Genomic DNA, 18,461 nt, shown 5'->3' on the forward strand with positions numbered 1-18,461 from the left:
TAAAAATGCTGCGAGTTGCACAATTTGTGTGATGACCTTCGAACTCTGCAAATGATCCCAACTAATCATTCAAGCCCTTACACGATGGTAGGAACTGTAAAGACGCAGTTGTGACTCGTCGACAAACTCATATTCGTTCATACCCGAGCAAGAACAGCATTGATTTTGCTGGCGCATTGCAACAACATGGCTTTAAAAGTTTGAACGTTTTTTTTCCTGAGAAACAATGATGACCTTTTGATGGATAACAACTGGCAATCATTCAAATGAAGTGATTTTCAAAAGGAACTTCAGCGTTATTGATCGAACGGTATGCAAATGGTTAGGGTTAGATCGCACGTCACGTATCGACAAACACCGGACAGGTCGGATTCCTAAAATGATTTTTCAAAACCGCGCACACGCCAGCTGCCATTTTTACCTTGATTGACAGGGAAACTGACAAGCCCCGCCTTCATATAGAAAGCTCTCATTCGAATTACACAAATGCTCCCTTTCAAATTAAAAGCACAATTAGGATGGCAAGAATACAACCTTTCAAATGAAAACAACTGCAGTAGGATACTTGCAAAGACCCTTTCGAATTAAAATCACCCGAGGACACATAAATGCCGGTTTTCAAGTGGTAACCACTTCCTTGGGAGGAGCCTAAAAACAGCCTTTCAAATTTCAAATTAAAAGCACTTTATTAAGATAAGCATAACACACCCTTCAAATTAAAAGCGCTGCAGTGGGATGCTCACGAACACCCTTTCAAATTAAAAGCACTTTGTCAGTGTTCATCAGAGTTTGGGCAGCTGTCTGAGGCGAGTGCGGTCCAGAACGTTCCCCACGGGGCCGGCGGCGTGCTCGTCGTCGACGGCCGTCTCGGGTCCCGGTTCCGGAGTGGTCCGATTCCGCGGAAGGGGATCGGCGGGGCCGGCGCCGCCGAGACCTCGGCGCAGACCGTGTCGCCCCAAGTACGCGCCGGTGGCCAGCGACATGTTGCTAAGCGACGGCGGCCAGGGGGCGGGGCCGACTCGCGAGCCGTCGACGTATCGCAGGCAGAGGGCGCTCGCGTCTGCGCCGGATGCCGACGGGGGGGTGACGCTGTGACACACGGGCCCCAAAAGTTAAACACCCGAAAGGTCAGACGCCCTGAAATTCAAACAACTAAAAGTCAACCAGATGATGACTCTGCTGCAGCGCTACTCAGAGGCTCACGCGATGTAACAATGACATCGTCGCCGTCGTCATCTGTGGTCACGTGACCTGCGGCGCACCTGCGTTTCGTCGTCGTCGTCCCTCGGCCGCCGCGACGCTCGTTCGGGCGGCTCCTCGTCGGCTGCTGCGCTTCCCGTCTGTCGCTCGTCTGCACACAAACGCACGTCACGCGGCTCGTAGCTTTTGCCGAGTGCCAAAGTCAAACTTACACATTATAACTTCATTACTTAGCAGGTTAAAAGGTGAAATTTCTCACATTAAAACATTAATACTGAACTCATAACATTAAAGGGCCCGTATTTTACCAAACCAACTTTTTCTAGTATTCGGGATGTAGAGCTCCGCCTACGTCTGCGCTGTCGACATAACAAACACGGAGGCAAGCAATCAGAGGAAAGGGGGCGGGGTCTTAGCCAAATATGGACAAAGCGGATACAAATGTGGGTCAAACAGAAGCAGCCTTTTGTGGACAGTCGATGGCAAAACCAAGGTGTTTTGGGGAAATGAAATTGACACTTTTATACGAAGTCCATATTAGAGAGTCACTCTGTGGAGGTCGAAATAGACAAAACACGGGACCTTGAAAACGTAAAATTCAGCACGTTAAAAATTATCACATTACAACGTGATAACTTTTTTTTTTTTTTTTTCCCCTGGTGTGGCCACAACTCACTTGAGTACAAAAGACCTGCCTTTATCTATTTCCTGTGTGACAGATGCATGCAAAGCGCCCCCCACTGGCCAGGAGGCGAATTGAGTCAGAGGAATCCATATTGAATCGTGGAAGGAAATATTGCGGCGCATCAATGATTCGCTATTATTAGCCAGCCTGACCCTCACCTTACTACACCTCTTGCCCGAAGTGACCAGCCGACAAACACTCTGGCATGTGTGTGTGTGCGCGCGGTCGGTTACCGTGAGGAAGCCGCACGCCGCCTGGCCTGGCGTTCGCTGGTCGTCCGCCGCCTCGCCTGGCGTCCGTAGGCCGTCCCCCGCCTCGCCTGGGCTCTGCTGGCCGTCCGCCACCTTGTTTGGCGTCCGCCGGCCGTCCCCCGCCCCGCCTGGCGTCCGCCGGCCGTCCCCCGCCCCGCCTGGCGTCCGCCGGCCGTCCGCCGCCCCGCCTGGCGTCCGCCGGCCGTCCCCCGCCCCGCCTGGCGTCCGCCGGCCGTCCCCCGCCTCGCCTGGCGTCCGCCGGCCGTCCCCCGCCTCGCCTGGCGTCCGCCGGCCGTCCCCCGACTCGCCTGGCGTCCGCCGGCCGTCCCCCGACTCGCCTGGCGTCCGCCGGCCGTCCCCCGCCTCGCCTGGCGTCCGCCGGCCGTCCGCCGCCACGCCTGGCGTCTTCTGGCCGTCCGCGCTGGAAGGCAAACGGGCGATGGTCAAAATGGTCGTCCGGCCGCAAAATGGCCACCGGGCTCACCTGCGATGGCTGTCGGCGGGGCCGCGAGCCTCCCGGCCTGTGACGCCACCGTCCTCGGGGCAGAGCGCCGAGGGGGGAGGAGGCGGCGCTCGCGAGGGGGGGGAGGATGCTGGAGGTTGAGGTGTAGGCAGAGTCTGAGACCCCCACAGGAGACTGGCACCTGAAAAACAAACAAAAAAAAGAAATTAAATCCATCGTGAACAAGATCAAGAGTTCACATCGGTCTCACCTGTTGCCACGGCGACACTGCTGGAGGTGGTCTTGGCCTTGGAGGGTGGCGGTCCCGCCTGAGCCTCCAGCAGCTTCTGGACCTGAACACGCCCACAAGAACACACCAGGCAGACTCTTCAACTGATTTCCACCTTTTCACATTTCCAGATTTTTGGGGGGCGTGGTTAAAACCCTAACTCTAACCCAGTGACGCATGCTGGCACGAGTTGCGAAACTGCCACCTGCTAGCTGGCTAGCGTTGCCTACACCCTGAAAATGGACCTTTAGAGCGCCTCATTGTCAGCTGTGAGTGTGCGCAGGTAACGGAGTGGTGCAGGGAGCTCAGCTCAAACGTGTGGGGAAGTGTCGGCAGAAAAAGATTTCAGACGTAGCGCTGCGTGACAAAACGGGGCGTGGCATTTCAGCGCATCCAGTGGACACGCCCGCAGCGTTCCAGTGCAAGCCAATGCTTGAATTGTCACCGTTTTTACTTGGCCATTGTTTTTAGCATTTAAATTTGGCAGGCTTGTTAACAACACTCTTCTCGGTGCCGTGTCGAACTTATTTTCCCTTTTCACACCCCAAAAGTCAAAGCACGAAGAGTCCAACACCCCAGAAGTAAAACAACACAAACATTGAACAGCCCAAAAGCCAAACGCCTCAGAAGCGAAACCCCGAAAAGTCTGATCTTAGAAAGAACAACTCCTACTTGTCAATCACAAACTAACCCCCCCAAACCCCCGCGCAACGCCTGACAACTTCCTGTTGAATGATGTCACTTCCTATTACCTGAACCTGCAGTAGGCGGAGCTGCCTGTCTTGCCGGAAGAGGAGCTCGTGGGTGTCACACGATCCCGCCAGCCAGGGAGGGGACACGGGTGAGGGGGGGCGGTGGGGTGACCCGGGGCCCGGGGCTCGGGTGGAGGGAGGAGGGTCAAGCGGGGGAGAGCTGAGGACCGCAGGCGTGCAACGGGCGGTCCGGCGAGATGGGTGGGAGTCGGGGGTGCTGTGGAGGGGAGGGGGAGCGGGGGCGGCGCTTCCCGGGGGAAGAGCGCACCTGCCGGCGTCCGGGCAGCGGGCCCAGTCGGCGTCCGGCCGCACGTCACGATCGGACGAGAAGCTGCCGTCGATCAACAGAGAAAGTTCCGGAACCGCCGGCTGAACTCGAGGAGCCTGAAAACAAAGACGAGCGGCGCCGTACGTTACGCGAACAAAATCCAAACAGACGGCAGATGGCGCCGACCTCCGCCGACCTCACTGACCTGCTGAGCGGGAACGTGAGGACGCGGCGAAGGTCGCGGCGAGCCGTCGTCGTCCTCCACGCCGGAGTCTCGCTCGCAGATGGCCGCCGCCGTGTGGCTGCCACCTCTACCGACAACACACACGCGAGCGGAGATGCTAACCCCTATCGTCGCCTCTTGGGAACATTCTGAATATTTTGTCAGCAACATTTGCGTCGCAGACAAAACAAACGCACACCACTAGAAACCACTCACGCAGCCGCCGCCGCCTGTCTGGTTTCATTGTGAAGAGCCAAATAGGAAATGCAGCAGGTGTACAATCTTTGAATCTTTTGAGTACGTCTAAACAGGTCCCTCTGCTGGTCACTTTTAATATTACAGTTGATTCACTGTAGATTGCAGAACACCAACGTCGCAGCAGACCAGAATTGAGTGTGACGCATGCCAGCGGCGTCGCTCGGCCTATTTTGGGGGCCCTTTTGTGTTCATGGGGAAGGTTCATTGTCCTAGCCTAAATATTGCTCTCCACAAAATGACACAGTTCCACCGCCAACGCCACAACAAGAAACCCCACGGAAAGAATGCGGTTCTGCTCGTGTCGTCCGCTCGCCGCTTCTTTTCAAAAATCGTCCCGAGAGGAGTCGGAAAAGCGGACTGCTTTTGCAGCCGTGTTGTTTGTGGAAGCGGTGCACATCAGCGAGGACGTGCATTCAAATACAAAATGGAAAGATTCAAAGAAACTCCTTCAAAAGAAGAAATGGACCAGCCAAACAATCAAATAAGACTAAAGTCCAGCATCTAACCTGCTGAAGGAACTGCGAGCATCTTGGAAGACTTGGACCTGTCCCACGTGACCTTCTGGACTCAGCTCAAACTCCAAAGTCTGACCTTCCGCCGGCGCCACCTGCTGACCACGAGACACTTTCCCCTTTCAGGCCTTCACGCATCCTCCTCCTGTTCCGACTCACCTGGTGCAGCGTCACGCATCGGGAGGCGCTCAGCGGCCGGCAGTCCGGCGGACCGGAACCCGAACGTCGACACCGGAAGAAGTCCGGGGCCGTGAGCTCGGAGGGCAAGATGACGAGCAGGAAAGCGCCGTCGTCCGACAGAACTCTGAGAAGAAGACAAAGCCAAACGCTGGCGGCACTTTGCCCGCTTCCTCCACTTCCTGTGACATCACCAACCTGTCTTGGAGGGCGCAGCCAAAGAGGAACCGGAGGCACCAGGCGCACACGTGGGGGTTCCGCACCCGGGTCACGCCGCTCAGCCAGCTGTCACGTGACCGGAAGTACATTAGCGTCGCATCCGCGCAAGCTCCGCCTCCTGACGGAATCGCCAGCTGGCGTGTGCGGGGGCTGCCGCTAAACGCCATTTACATAATCGATCCATCTGTTCATTATTTACCGATTCATCGATGAATTGGATTTCACAAATATATAATAATAATCACTTCATTCCAAAACACACATTTCAAATTGACAGTGCAGAAAATGCGCCGCCGTAGATGAAGCGGTCAATATTCACCATCATCATCGTCAAAGATGTGAGAACATTATTTACTTGTGAGAGGACGAAACGGAGGATTTGGACAATTTTAAGTTCAATTCTAATTGAATTTGATAATCGATCAATAACGCTAACGACATAGGCCACTGAATTTCCTTTCGAAAATCACTTCATTGGACTGATATATGAGGTTTTCAATTGTTCGCCGTGAGTCGTTTGTGTTGCTTTGCAAACTTTGCGTGGCAAAGCGTCTTTACCGTGACGCGTCCCAAATGTTTTGGGAAGATGCTCGTAGAATTTCGGGATATTTCGGAATTTCTCATTGGCCTTTTCCGTGAACACGACCGTAAAGGCATCAAGCGAACGGTCCTGGTTTGTCACTCGAGCCGTCTTTCGCGTTAACGCCGCCGGAGGGAGCCTCGTGATCTTGTCGCGATGCAGCAGAGGGATATGTGGTGTGGCAGCCATGTTGCGTTCACACAATAGCAGACAGCAAAACGAATGCTGTTATTTATTTCTGAGATACGAATGAAGATGGGAAAGTGTCGCCACTATGCCTTTAACGTTATTCCGATTGTGCGATGGCTTTAACGAGCAGTTGGGATGATTTCTGCACTGTCAACACAATTGTCAACGACGCTCTTTCGGTCTTTACGGACAACATCACGCGTGGCCCGGGGCATCCTCATCCCCGACCCGGAGAGGGCACGCTGCCCTTTTCCGACCGAGGACCGCGGTCTCCGATTCGGAGGTGCCGATTCTCATCCCGGCCGCTTCACACTCGGCTGCGAACCGCTCCAGTGAGAGTTGCGGATCGCGGCTTGATGAAGCCAACAGAACCGCATCGTCTGCAAAAAGCAGAGATGCAATACTGAGGCCACCAAACCGGACCCCCGCTGCGCCTTGAAATTGAAATTCTGTCCATAAAAGTTATGAACGGAATCGGTGACAAAGGGCAGCCTTGGCGGAGTCCAACCCTCACCGGAAATCCGAGTCCGACTTACTGCCGGATATGCGGACCAAACCATGACTCCGGTCGTACGGGGACCGAACAGCCCGTATCAGGGCGTTCGGTACCCCGTACTCCCGAAGCACCCCCCACAGAACTCCCCGAGGAACACGGTCAAACGCCTTCTCCTAGTCCATAAAACACATGTAGACCGGTCGGGCGAACTCCCACGCACCCTCGATGACCCCGCCGAGGGTGTAGAGCTGGTCCGCTGTTCCAAGGCCAGGACGAAAACCACACTGCTCCTCCTGAATCTGAGATTCGACGTCCCGACGGACCCTCCTCTCCGGCAACCCTGAATAGACCTTAACGGGGAGGCTGAGCAGTGTGATCCCCCTGTAGTTGGAACACACCCTTCGGTCCCCCTTCTTAAAAAGGGGGACCACCACCCCAGTCTGCCAATCCAGAGGCACTGTCGCCGATGTCCACGCGATGTTGCAGAGGCGTGTCAACCGGGACAGCCCCACAACACCCGGAGCCTTTAGGAACTCCGGGCGAATCTCCTCCACCCCCGGGGCCTTGCCACCGAGGAGCTTTTGAACAACCTCGGCGACCTCGACCCCAGAGATAGGAGAGCTCGTCTCAGAGAACCCAGACTCTGCTCCCTCATGGGAAGGCGTGTCGGTGGAATTGAGGAGGTCTTCGAAGTATTCTCCCCACCGGCTAACAACGTTCCGAGTCGAGGTCAGCAGCGCCCCGTCCCCATTATACACAGTGGTGGTGGTGCACTGCTTCCCCCTCCGGAGACACCGGATGGTGGACCAGAATTTCCTCGAAGCCGTCCGGAGGTCTTTCTCCAAGGTCTCACCGAACTCCTCCCATGCCCGAGTTTTTGCTTCAGCGACCACCAAAGCTGCATTCCGCTTGGCCAACCGGCACCCTTCAGCTGCCTCAGGGGTCCCACAGGCCAAAAAGGCACGATGGGACCCCTCCTTCAGTTTGACGACATCCCTCACCGTTGGTGTCCACCAACGGATTCGGGGATCGCCGCCACGACAGGCACCGACCACCTTACGGCCACAGCTCCGGTCGGCCGCCTCAGCAATGGAGGCGCGGAACACGGTCCGCTCGGACTCGATGACCCCCGCCTCCCCTGGAACGTGAGCAAAGTTCTGTCGGAGGTTGGAGTTGAAACTCCTTCTGACAGGGGATTCCGCCAGACGTTCCCAGCAGACCCTCACGATACGTTTGGGCCCGCCACGTCGGACCGGCATCTTCCCCCACCGTCGGAGCCGACTCACCACCAGGTGGTGATCGGTTGACAGCTCCGCCCCTCTCTTCGCCAGAGCGTCCGAGACGTGCGGCCGCAAGTCCGATGACACGACCGCAAAGTCGATCATCGAACGGCGACCTAGGGTCGGTGTCCTGGTGCCAAGTGCGCGTGTGGACACACTTCTGCTTGAACGTGGTGTTCGTTATGGACAATCCGTGATGAGCACAGAAGTCCAAAAACAGAACACCTCTCGGGTTCTGATCGGGGGGGGGGGGGGCGTTCCTCCCAATCACGCCATTCCAGGTCTCACTGTCATTGCCCACGTGAGCCTTGAAGTCCCCCAGCAGAACGACGGAGTCCCCGGCGGGAGCGCTCTCCAGCACTCCCTCCGAGGACTCCAAAAAGGGTGGGTACTCTGGACTGCTGTTTGGCGCATAAGCACAAACAACAGTCAGGACCCGTCCCCCCCACCCGAAGGCGGAGGGAGGCTACCCTCTCGTCCACCGGGGCGAACCCCGACGTACGGGCGCCGAACCGGGGGGGCAACAAGTATACCCGCACCTGCTCGCCGCCTCTCACCGTGGGCGACTCCAGAGTGGAAGAGAGTCCGACCCCTCTCGAGAGGACCGGTACCGGAGCCCGAGCCGTGCGGGGAGGCGAGTCCGACTGTATCTCGTCGATCATCGTAACGGAGTAAAAGTATCGATCCTTCTTCACGTAAAAACTACGGTGCATTTAAAGTACTCTGACAAGTAGTTTATCGAAAATGTTACTCGAGTAAATATAAGGGAGTAAGCGCGTTTCTACCCACCTCTGCAATTTGGGGGTTTGCAAGTGTTTTTGCCGTCATTGCGGAAATGATGTTTGGATGCGTGTGCGCGTGTGTGACTTACACACCAACCAGCGGCAGTTTGGAGGCTGTGGGGTCAGACTCCATCAGCAGAAGCAAATGTCTGCTCTGATTCATCGTCAAAAACCTACGCACACACGCACACACGTTGAACATACTGGACCGCATGTGCGTCCGCGTGGTCGGTTGCGGGGTCCTCACCCTCGCCGGCGGCCACCGGGCGCGTGGCTCGGACTCTTGCGCGACGGCGCGGGCACGAAGGGGACGGGGCGGACCGGCCGGACGTCCAAGCGGACGGACGGCCAGACGGACGACCAGCCCAGCGAGAGGTGCGCGGCGCCTCCCCGCTGCTGGCAGCTCACGCGACCTTCGACCCTCATCAGCTGACACAGATCCAGAGGCTGCCGGCCGCTCACGTGAGCCTGCACCGCCTGACGCGCGCACAGGAAAAACTGCAGCGGTGCCTCAACTCAACACTTTCAGTTTCAGTTTCAGTCAATTTTGCAATGAACCGAAATGCCATTCGTACCCTCCAAAATTGGTGGGTTATGTTTTCAATACGGAAACAAGGCGCTGATTGTCTGAATAATGTTTTTGGTTTTAATAAAAATGGTTTAATAATGTGTCATTACTAGGGCCCGATCGATATCGGTCCTTTTAACGATAATCACAATCGGCTGGAGTCCTGCCGATTAAAGGGTTAAAGGGTTTTACTTGCGTGTGTAACAGTAAACGCTGTTAGGTGTCAGAATCAGGCAGAATGGCGTCCTTGCCCCGTTTGTCCACGAGATGGCGCTCTGACTCCATTCAATCCAATTAGGCGTTTGACACACATTTCTTGATGGGAAACTTTTTCAAAAGGAATAAGAAAAAGCTCGGCCTCCGTTTCAGTTGAACTCTCTGCGCCCGTCGTAAATTTCAAATGCAACCCTGTCAAAGTTGACAAGTTTGATATCTGAGAACAGCGGCTCGGGTTTTTATTTTCATTTTCAAGTCATAACTTAACGGCCAAGAAATTAAACAAGAAGAAGAAACGCGATTGAACGTTAAAGGTCATCATACCAGTAACTTCACTCATTATGTTGCTTCTATTCTGCATGCATTTATGGCCAAAATCTGAACCTAAATTCATCGCTTGCTTTTTTTTTTTTTTTTTTTTAATTCCTCTCTGTTGTTGTTGTTGCAATGCACCAGTAAACCTGTCAGAAGTTCTGCCTATAATTCACGTTTCTTCTTGTAAGCGGTAAGGGACCCAAAAGGGAGTTCTTTTCTTCCTTTTGGAGTTGTTAAAAGTCGCTCATGGCGTAGCGGTGCATTCGCCTGACACGGGTGCAGGCAGCGTGGGTCCAGTTCCTGCTCAGTGACGGTGCGAACGTGAGTGCGAGCGGTCGTCCGCGTCTATATGCGCCCCGCGACCGACCGGCGCCCGGTTCCGGCCCGAAGTCAGCTGGGTTAGGCTCCGGCGCCCCGCGACCCTGAACAGGATGAGCGCTATTGAGAACGGATGGATGAATTTGTCAAACGAATCGGTTGTCAACATTTTTTTCTAGCAAATATCGGAATCGGCCTCAAAAAAAAAAAAAAACATCAGTCGGGCGCTAGTAGTTACTGTATGTCGGGACAAGCCGAAAGTCAAACAACAACTGTGGCGTTCTATGTGCCTTTAAGGGGCGTGGCCGTGTAGGCGACAGAAGGGGCCGGAGTCAAGTCGGTCGGCCCAGCTCAGCCACAGCGTCCTGGCGTGAGTGGTGGCCTACAGCAGCTCGCTTTGTATTTTGTGTGTTTGACTGTTTGTCCCAATAAACGGCGACTGTGGCTCTCCTTGCCCGCACGTCGGGGCATTCCAGTACCTTTCCCGATTCCTTTTTCATTTTCTCATCACTCCGGCAGCCGCCGCGTGTTTGATGTTCGCTGGGAACAAAAAATTGGCCTCGAAACACAAGCAAAAAAGCAAAACAAAAAACGCCAAGTGACGGCTTGTACTGTGAAAAACCGGTCAGCCGAGGTACGGCTGCACGTCGATTTTCAGTGGGTACGGAAAGTATTCAGACCACCTTAAATTTGTCACAGCCATTTGTTAATAATCATTGAAGTTATTTTTTTTCCTCATTAATGTCCACACAACACCCCATATTGACAGAAAAAAATCGGAACGGTTGACATTTTTGCAGATTTCTTGAAAAAGAAAAACTGAACTATCACACAGCCATAAGTGTTCAGACCCTTTGCTCAGTATTTCGGAGGCGCACCCTTTTGAGCTAATACTGGCACGAGTCTTTTTGGGAATGATGCAACAGGTTTTTCACACCGGGATTTGGGGATCCTCTGCCATTGCTCCTTGCAGATCCTCTCCAGTTCTGTCAGGTGGGATAGTGAACATTGGTGGGCAGCCAGATGGCTCTTCAGGTCTCTCCAGATATGCTCAATTGGGTTTAAGTCAGGGCTCTGGCTGGGCCTTTCGAGAACAGTCACGGAGTTGTTCTGAAGCCACTCCTTCGATTTTTTAGCTGTGCGCTTAGGGCGATTGTCTTGTTGGAAGGTGAATCTTCGGCCCAGTCTGAGGTCCTGAGCACTCTGGAGAAGGTTTTCGTCCAGGATATCCCCGTACTTGGCCGCATTCATCTTTCCTTCGATTGCAACCGGTCTCCCTGTCCCTGCAGCTGAAAAACACCCCCACGGCAGGATGCCGCCACCACAGTGCTTCGCTGTTGGGACTGTGTTGGACAGGTGATGAGCAGTGCCTGCTTTTCTCCACACGTGCCGCTTAGAATTAAGGCAGAAAAGTTCCATCTTGGTCTCATCAGACCAGAGAATCTTATTCCTCACCAACTTAGAGTTTTATTTATTTACTTTTTAGCAAACTCCGTGCGGGCTTTCATGTTCTCTTGCACTGAGGAGAGGCTTCCGTCGGGCCACTCCGCCATAAAGGGCTGCAGCGATGGTTGACTTTCTAGAACTTTCTCCCATCTCCCGACTGCATCTCTGGAGCTCAGCCACAGTGACCTTTGGGTTCTTCTTGACCTCTCTCACCAAGGCTCTTCTCCCCCGATCGCTCAGTTTGGCCGTACGGCCGGCTCTAGGGAGGGTTCTGGTCGTCCCAAAGGTCTTCCATTAAAGGATGATGGAGACCCCTGTGCTCTTAGGAACCTTAAGCGTAACCTTGGTCAGATCTGTGCCTTTCCACAATTCTGTCTCTGAGCTCTTCAGGCAGTTCCTTTGACCTCATGATTCTCATTTGCTCTGACATGCACTGTGAGCTGTAAGGTCTTCTACAGACAGAAGTGTGGCTTTCCTAATCAAGTCCAATCAGTATCATCAAACACAGCTGGACTCCAATGAAGGTGGAGAACCATCTCAAGGATGATCAGAAGAAATGGAAATAGCACCCGAGTTCAATATATGAGTGTCACAGCAAAGGGTCTGAATACTTATGGCTGTGTGATATTTTAGTTTTTCTTTTTTAATGTCTGCAAAAATTTCAACAATTCATTTTTTTCCCCAGTCAATATGAGGTGCTGTGTGGACATTAATGAGGAAAAAAATGAACTTCAATGATTTTAGCAAATGGCTGCAATATAACAAAGAGTGAAAAATTGAAGGGGATCTGATTACTTTCCGCACCCACTGCATATAGATCAGCATACGCGTCAAATGCTCAGTTTAGACGTGGCGTATGGCTCATTTTCATATCATTTGATCAATCATCAGAATCATCTTTATTTGCCATGTATGTCAAAAACACGCAAGGAATTTGTCTCCGTTAGCGGGAGCCGCTTTACTACGACAACACAACCATTTGACAGAAAATACTTTTGCGACATAAAAACACAGAATGGAGTCACTGAACAATGAAAGGTTACCTACCGGTCATGTGGTAATGCTGATACTATTTTGGGGCGGGGGGGACTATTGAGCAGATGATGCAGAGTCCTCTGGCAATATGGAGCAGTTTGAGATGACTAATAGAGCGATCATCTTCTACAGTGACCATTGTGCGAATGGTGCAGACTTCAAGAAATCTAAGCAGTTTAAAGTGACCAGTAGTGCGATAACGGTAAAGACGCGGCCCACTGAGTTTCCTTTTGAAAATCAATTCATTTGACGGATATGATTGAGGATTTGAATGATTGTCAGTTGTTAGCCATCAAAACAGTTTCTAAGAAAAAAAAAAGTTCTGAAGTCATATTTTTCAAACTTTGAAATCCAAAATGTCATTACCGTTAGGTGACCCAAGTCCCAGTTTGATGATTTGCAACACATTTTCTGAAGGGGTTAATGACATTTTTGGATATACTGGATTTTGTTTCGATTCCTCCATTTTTATTTTCCAAGAAAACTAACAAATGCATATTCGTGTCCAAAGAGCTCCTTTGGGGTTTTTTTTGTTTTTTCTTTTTACAAATGTCTTTAGCGTTAATGCCGCTGGAGAGAACCTCGTGATGGTGTCGCAATGCACCGCAGGGACCTGTGAAGAGGCAGCCATTTTGCATTCACACAATAGCAGGCAGCAAAATAAATGCTGTTATTTCTTAGACATGAATGGTAAATTATGCACTTTCGTCTTTATAGTAAAGTGTATTTCAATGATTCACCACCATTTGCTCTGTCAATAAGGATTGCCTTTCCTCTTGATTTGAAATCAATAACTTTTGGAAATCGTACTTTAATTCTGGCTGTCTCAGAACGGAAGACATTCACACATAAAAAAACCACGGCGGCATCAAAAACATGTCTTTACCGTTATTGATCAAATGATAAGAAAATGAGCAATATCTGCAGAGGTCAAATGAAGACCGGAACGTTTGAGCGCAGCGCATCGTGAGATGCGTCGGCACGACTCCGACCGACGGGCGGGACTTACAGAGAAGGAGCGCCGGAGCTCGGCCTCCGATCGGACGATGTCGTCGGAGGTCGTCTGGCCAGATATCAAGCAAGGGACCAGGACGCCGCCCGGCAGCGGGGCGGCGGGAACGCGGCCCGAGGCGCCGGCCTGCTCTCGACCCGGATCGAAGCGGTCCAGCGTCACGGTGACGCCCTCCTCGTCTGAGGACGGCAGAGGACACGCGGGACGCCGCCGTTAACGCTTCTATGTGAAGCGAGAGACTCTAGGTGGCGCTGGAGGAGGCCGTGTGCGCGCTAAAAAGGTTACATCGGGATGACGAGGAGAATGTGGTTGCCTCAGTTAAGGTCAGAGTTCAATGACAACAATAAGGAAGAGACTGGGCAAAAATGGCATCCATGGCAGAGTTGCAAGGCCAAAACCACTGCTGACCAAAAAGAACATAAAGGCTTGTCTTACTTTTGCAAAAAAAAAAAAAAAAAAAAACATCTGAATGATTGGGAGAATATTATGTGGACTGACGATATGAAAGTGGACCTTTTGGGAAGGTGTGCGTCTCATCACATCTGGGGTAAATGAAGCACAGCATTTCAGAAAATGAACATCCGACCAACAGTCAAACATGGTTGTGGTAGTGCGATAGTCTTGGGCTGCTTTGCTCCTTCAGGACCTGGACCACTTGCTGTGATCGATGGAACCATGAATTCTTGAATAAGCGGGGATAAAACGACAGGAAGCGTTTTCGGAATTGGTTTCTCCGCTCCCAAAAGAGAAAACACACAAAAAAAATAATTGCAAGAGATTGGGGGGGGAAAAAAAAAAAAACACGAATCGGTGAACTCGAGGGTGCCGAACCAGGAGAATGCGGGGGAGTCCTGTACGGCTCTTCACACACACAACACAACATCCAAAGTCTGACCTGCATCCACGGCCACAGAGCCCAAGAAGAAGCAGTGAACATGTGACGCTCTGCAGTGGCGGACATGCCGCTGGGCCAGACGAAGAGCCTTCTCATGCAGCAGGAGGCGGGGCATCCTGCGCGCGCACACGCACGCACGCACGCACGCACGCACACACACACACACACACACACACAGAGAGAGATTGAGACCCCGTTTCTGCCTTTTCCTCCTCAAATCTTTGTAAATTTACGGGAGGTCAATGTTATCCGATTAGTGGCGACGTGACGCGAGCATCGCTCAGTGTTTACCTGCGAGAGCAGAGTTGGAGGCAGAGCTTCTGTCCATCCGGGCGAGCATCCCACAAAGATGCTCTGGATTTGGGGAAGCTGAGCGCCGTGAGGGACCTTCCCGCGGGTCTACACGGTTCCAAATAAGTTGGAGTTCAGCTCTCACTACTAGATTTGACTGACGCGATTGCTGCTAACATTCGCTCACCTTCCTCTCACGTTGTCGGGACTCAGGACTTGATGGAAAACATCCGCCGGCAGAGCTTGGAGATTTACCGGGCAGCTCATGGCTGTGAGCGGACACTTTGGCACAAGCTTCCGGTCGGCCGTCGGTTTGCCGCTAGCCGCGTTAGCTCCTAGCCGTCTCGGCTCCGTGTGTTTGCTTGTCAGAGCACTCAACCGTCGACGAAGATGGGATGGAAATCAACGTAGAGTGGCGTCAGTAACGTTCGGGCTCCAAAGTATTGTGTTCTCGTTGTGGTTGAGGCAATCTGAGCGGAAAAAGTCGAACAGCCGAACGGGACGCACTTTGACAATCGCGCTCTTGCACACGCTGCCGGCGGGGACATAGCTATGACGACTGTAGATAGGACACGCCTCTTTTGAACTGCGTGCCTTCGCCGACGCTAAGCTAGGCGGGTCAACGTCGTCAGCGCATTCCGCGTGTGTGAACGGCAAGAAAACCGAAAGACTGAAAGGATGCCGGCACATTGTGCTGCATACGGTTGCGGTCAACGCCGTACCACTGCGACAAACCTTTCCCACGTAAAAATGGCTGGGTGGATTTTTTTCAAATGTTATCTATTCACAACACACGATTTGAAGCTGAAAAAAGTAAACCTCATGAAAATCGGTAGAGAAATGAGCAAGTTACGACTTAATTCCAATGTCCACGCTTTGCCTTTGATGGGAACGTCGACCTCTCCAACATGGCCCCCACGTAGACATGTCGGTTCACCGGGTTGCTACAATGCGCTGGTGTATCTTCATATCTATGGCGGCCAAGCCGGAAATAGTGGCGGCCAGTAGAATGCTTATGTTGCTGCAGCCCTGACCAATAGTTGCCGCACGGTCTCCGGACTCTTTGACAGTGGAAAGTAGAAGAAATTCCCACAGCGCCCCCTATGGAGCCCCCTTTCTGAATCGTCATTGGCTCAGGATGAAGAACCAAAAGTGACAAAATTAGAATGCAAAGGTATTTTACAGTACTTACTTACAGTTAAATACAAACCCAATTCCAATGAAGTTGGGACGTTGTGTTAAACATAAATAAAAACAGAATACAATGATTTGCAAATCATATACAACCTATATTTCATTGAATACACTACAAAGACGAGATATTTAATGTTCAAACTGATCAACTTGATTGTTTTGAGCAAATAATCATGAACTTAGAATTTGATGGCTGCAACACGTTCCAAAAAACTCTGCATCTTTTTGCACAATTGTTTTTTGTCAATGTCTTTATGTCTCCAAAGTGTTCTGTAGAGCGGCTCCAACTACCGGAGACAAATTCCTTGTGTGTTTTGGACATACTTGGCAAATAAAGATGATTCTGATTCTGATTCTGATTCTGATTCTGAAATGCTGGGCCAGGTGGCAAAAAAGAGTGAGAAAGTGGAGGAATGTTCATCCAACACGTGCTTGGAACATCCCACAGGTGAACAGGCTCATTGGGAACAGGTGGCTGCCATGATTGCTTCCCTGAATTCCTCAGTCATTCACAAGCAAAGATGGGGCGAGGTTCAACTCTTTGTGAACAAGTGCCTGAGAAACGCCGCCGGCTTCTCTGGGCCCGAGTGCATCTAAGATGGACCGATGAAAAGTGGAAAAGTCTTCTCTGGTCCGACGAGTCCACATTTCAAATTGTTTTTGGAAATTGTGGCTGTCGTGTCCTCCGGACCAAAGAGGAAAAGAACCATCCGGACTGTTATGGACGCAAAGTTCAAAAGCCGGCATCTGTGATGGTATTGGGCTGCGTTAGTGCCAATGTCATGGGGAACTTACACATCTGTGAAGGCACCGTTCATGCTGAAAGGTACATACGGGTTTTGGAGAAACATATGCTGTCATCCAAGCAAAGTATTTTTCATTTCAACAAGACGATGCCAAACCACATTGTGCACGTGTTACAACAGCGTGCCTTCGTAGTAAAAGAGTGCGGGTACGAGACTGGCCTGCCCGCAGTCCAGATCCGTCTCCCGTTGAAAATGTGTGGCGCATGATGAAGCGTAAAATACGACAACGGAAACGCCGGACTGTTGAACAACTGAATCTGAATTCCAACTACAAAGCTTCAACAATTAGCGTCCTCAGTTCCCAAACGTTTATTGAATGTTGTTAAAAGAACAGGTGATGTAACACAGTGGTAAGTAAACATGACCCTGTCCCAGCTTTTTGGGGAATGTGTTGCAGCCATCAAATTCTAAGTTAATGATTATTTGCTAAAAACTATCAAGTTGATCAGTTTGAACGTTAAAAATGTAGCTGGGATGGGCTCCAGCACGGCCGCGACCCGCGTGAGGCGAAGCAGTACAGAAAATGGATGGATGGACGTTATTAATAAACAACGCACTTGGCTAAGATTCCACTCTTTGTTTCTCAAACACCAGTAATCAGAAGACAGCGCAGTCATCACACGAGTCGATTTGGTCCAGAGGTCGAGCGCTCGTCATCTCAGTCAGGTAGTCCTATGCTTTCAGTCTCAAGTACTTTTCAAGCTTTTCTTGTCAATTTTTCCTTTTTCTTTTCACATTTGATTGATATCAATGGAATTAATCACAAGTTTGACCAGGATTTTGATTGCTCTAATATCAATCAATTTCCAGTCATCAATGAATGCATTGTAATTATTTTTCCCAGATCAAATGTCTACGAGCGAGCTCTTTGGATCTTGTTTTGAATCCATTTGCAACACATTCCCTCCTACTTTTCCTGGAAAGCTCCTTTTTTAAAATCCTTCCCTCAGATATCTCGCGCAGTCATTTTCACTTCCCTTTTTTCTAGCAACCAGCCACACTGAGACACAACAATATCACTTCCGCAATCCTTCAAACAACTTTTCCATTCGAATCTTTTTCAGCAACTTTTCAACAATTCTCAACGATCACGCTTGTAACCTCTGCACAATGTGGACCAAGCGTTACAAGACTCCATTCACAATTTTGATATTTTTCACTGTTGTATTTGTGATGGGATTTTGGTGCACACGATTTTCGACCTTTCCGTTGAGATCGACGCCACCTTCGAAGGCTGTTTGACAAGTCTGGACGATGTCGGTGAGGTTCATGATTAGTGAGGCACTGACTCAGTCACGTGACGTCTGGAACTCGATGAAGCTCAACTCAACACTGCCACATGCTGGTTGTGGCACCGTACATACCAGACGCCGCTGTGCACTTTTCGTGGCTTTTCTGGTCGATAAAACAGACTAAATGTCACACACTTTCAATAAATATATTAGACTGTCTGTTAAACGTCAGTAAGTGCACTACATGTGTGATGAAACGTATATTATTGGCGACAATAATAAAAAAACCCACCACTGTCTCTTGAGTGAAACCACGGACCAATCACAGCCTGCCTGAATGGATGTGTGCGCGGTCTCTTGAAGCATCATGCGAGCGATGACTCGACGTGACTCGGAGCTGCGCTTCCTATGCGTTTGAACAGGAAATTTGAAAATTCACCTATTTTAATGATTAAATCATTGAAATTGTTGGATTGAAAAATAAAATCCATGTCAAGCACGGACCATAGAACTAAAATAGAATCTATCTA

At 51.2% G+C, this 18,461-nt stretch overlaps 1 protein-coding gene across 4 annotated transcripts; it reads right to left on the minus strand.

The window, feature by feature from the left end:
* Positions 1 to 193: 193 nt before the first annotated feature.
* On the minus strand, positions 194 to 15,230 carry stil (STIL centriolar assembly protein). Of its 4 annotated transcripts, none has more exons than XM_061684198.1 (16): positions 14,887 to 15,230; positions 14,700 to 14,807; positions 14,409 to 14,524; positions 13,511 to 13,692; positions 8,851 to 9,080; positions 8,693 to 8,776; positions 5,256 to 5,342; positions 5,040 to 5,184; positions 4,875 to 4,978; positions 4,093 to 4,198; positions 3,888 to 4,003; positions 2,850 to 2,931; positions 2,621 to 2,780; positions 2,119 to 2,557; positions 1,263 to 1,351; positions 194 to 1,089 (listed from the first exon to the last, which is right to left on the minus strand). In XM_061684198.1, exons 1-16 carry the CDS (start codon positions 14,964 to 14,966, stop codon positions 773 to 775), a joined length of 2,445 nt encoding a protein of 814 aa, XP_061540182.1. In that variant the 5' UTR covers positions 14,967 to 15,230; the 3' UTR covers positions 194 to 772. The 4 variants fall into 4 exon arrangements, with proteins under 4 accessions (XP_061540182.1, XP_061540180.1, XP_061540179.1 ...); XM_061684196.1 differs by having other exon boundaries at positions 711 to 1,089; positions 3,620 to 4,003; positions 4,875 to 4,975; XM_061684195.1 differs by having other exon boundaries at positions 711 to 1,089; positions 3,620 to 4,003.
* Positions 15,231 to 18,461: the final 3,231 nt, after the last annotated feature.

Source organism: Phycodurus eques, chromosome 8, assembly GCF_024500275.1.
Source record: "Phycodurus eques isolate BA_2022a chromosome 8, UOR_Pequ_1.1, whole genome shotgun sequence".
NCBI lineage: Eukaryota > Metazoa > Chordata > Actinopteri > Syngnathiformes > Syngnathidae > Phycodurus > Phycodurus eques.

What these genes read in the sequence shown, in the direction of transcription:
- stil (XM_061684195.1), bottom strand. Translation starts at nt 14,966, where the DNA reads ATGAGCTGCCCGGTAAATCTCCAAGCTCTGCCGGCGGATGTTTTCCAT. An exon ending in CTCTGTGGCCGTGGATGCAG is followed by an intron (nt 13,693 to 14,408) that starts GTCAGACTTTGG and finishes TGCCGTCCTCAG; the next exon opens with ACGAGGAGGGCGTCACCGTG. An exon ending in AGCTCCGGCGCTCCTTCTCT is followed by an intron (nt 9,081 to 13,510) that starts GTAAGTCCCGCC and finishes TGCGCGCGTCAG; the next exon opens with GCGGTGCAGGCTCACGTGAG.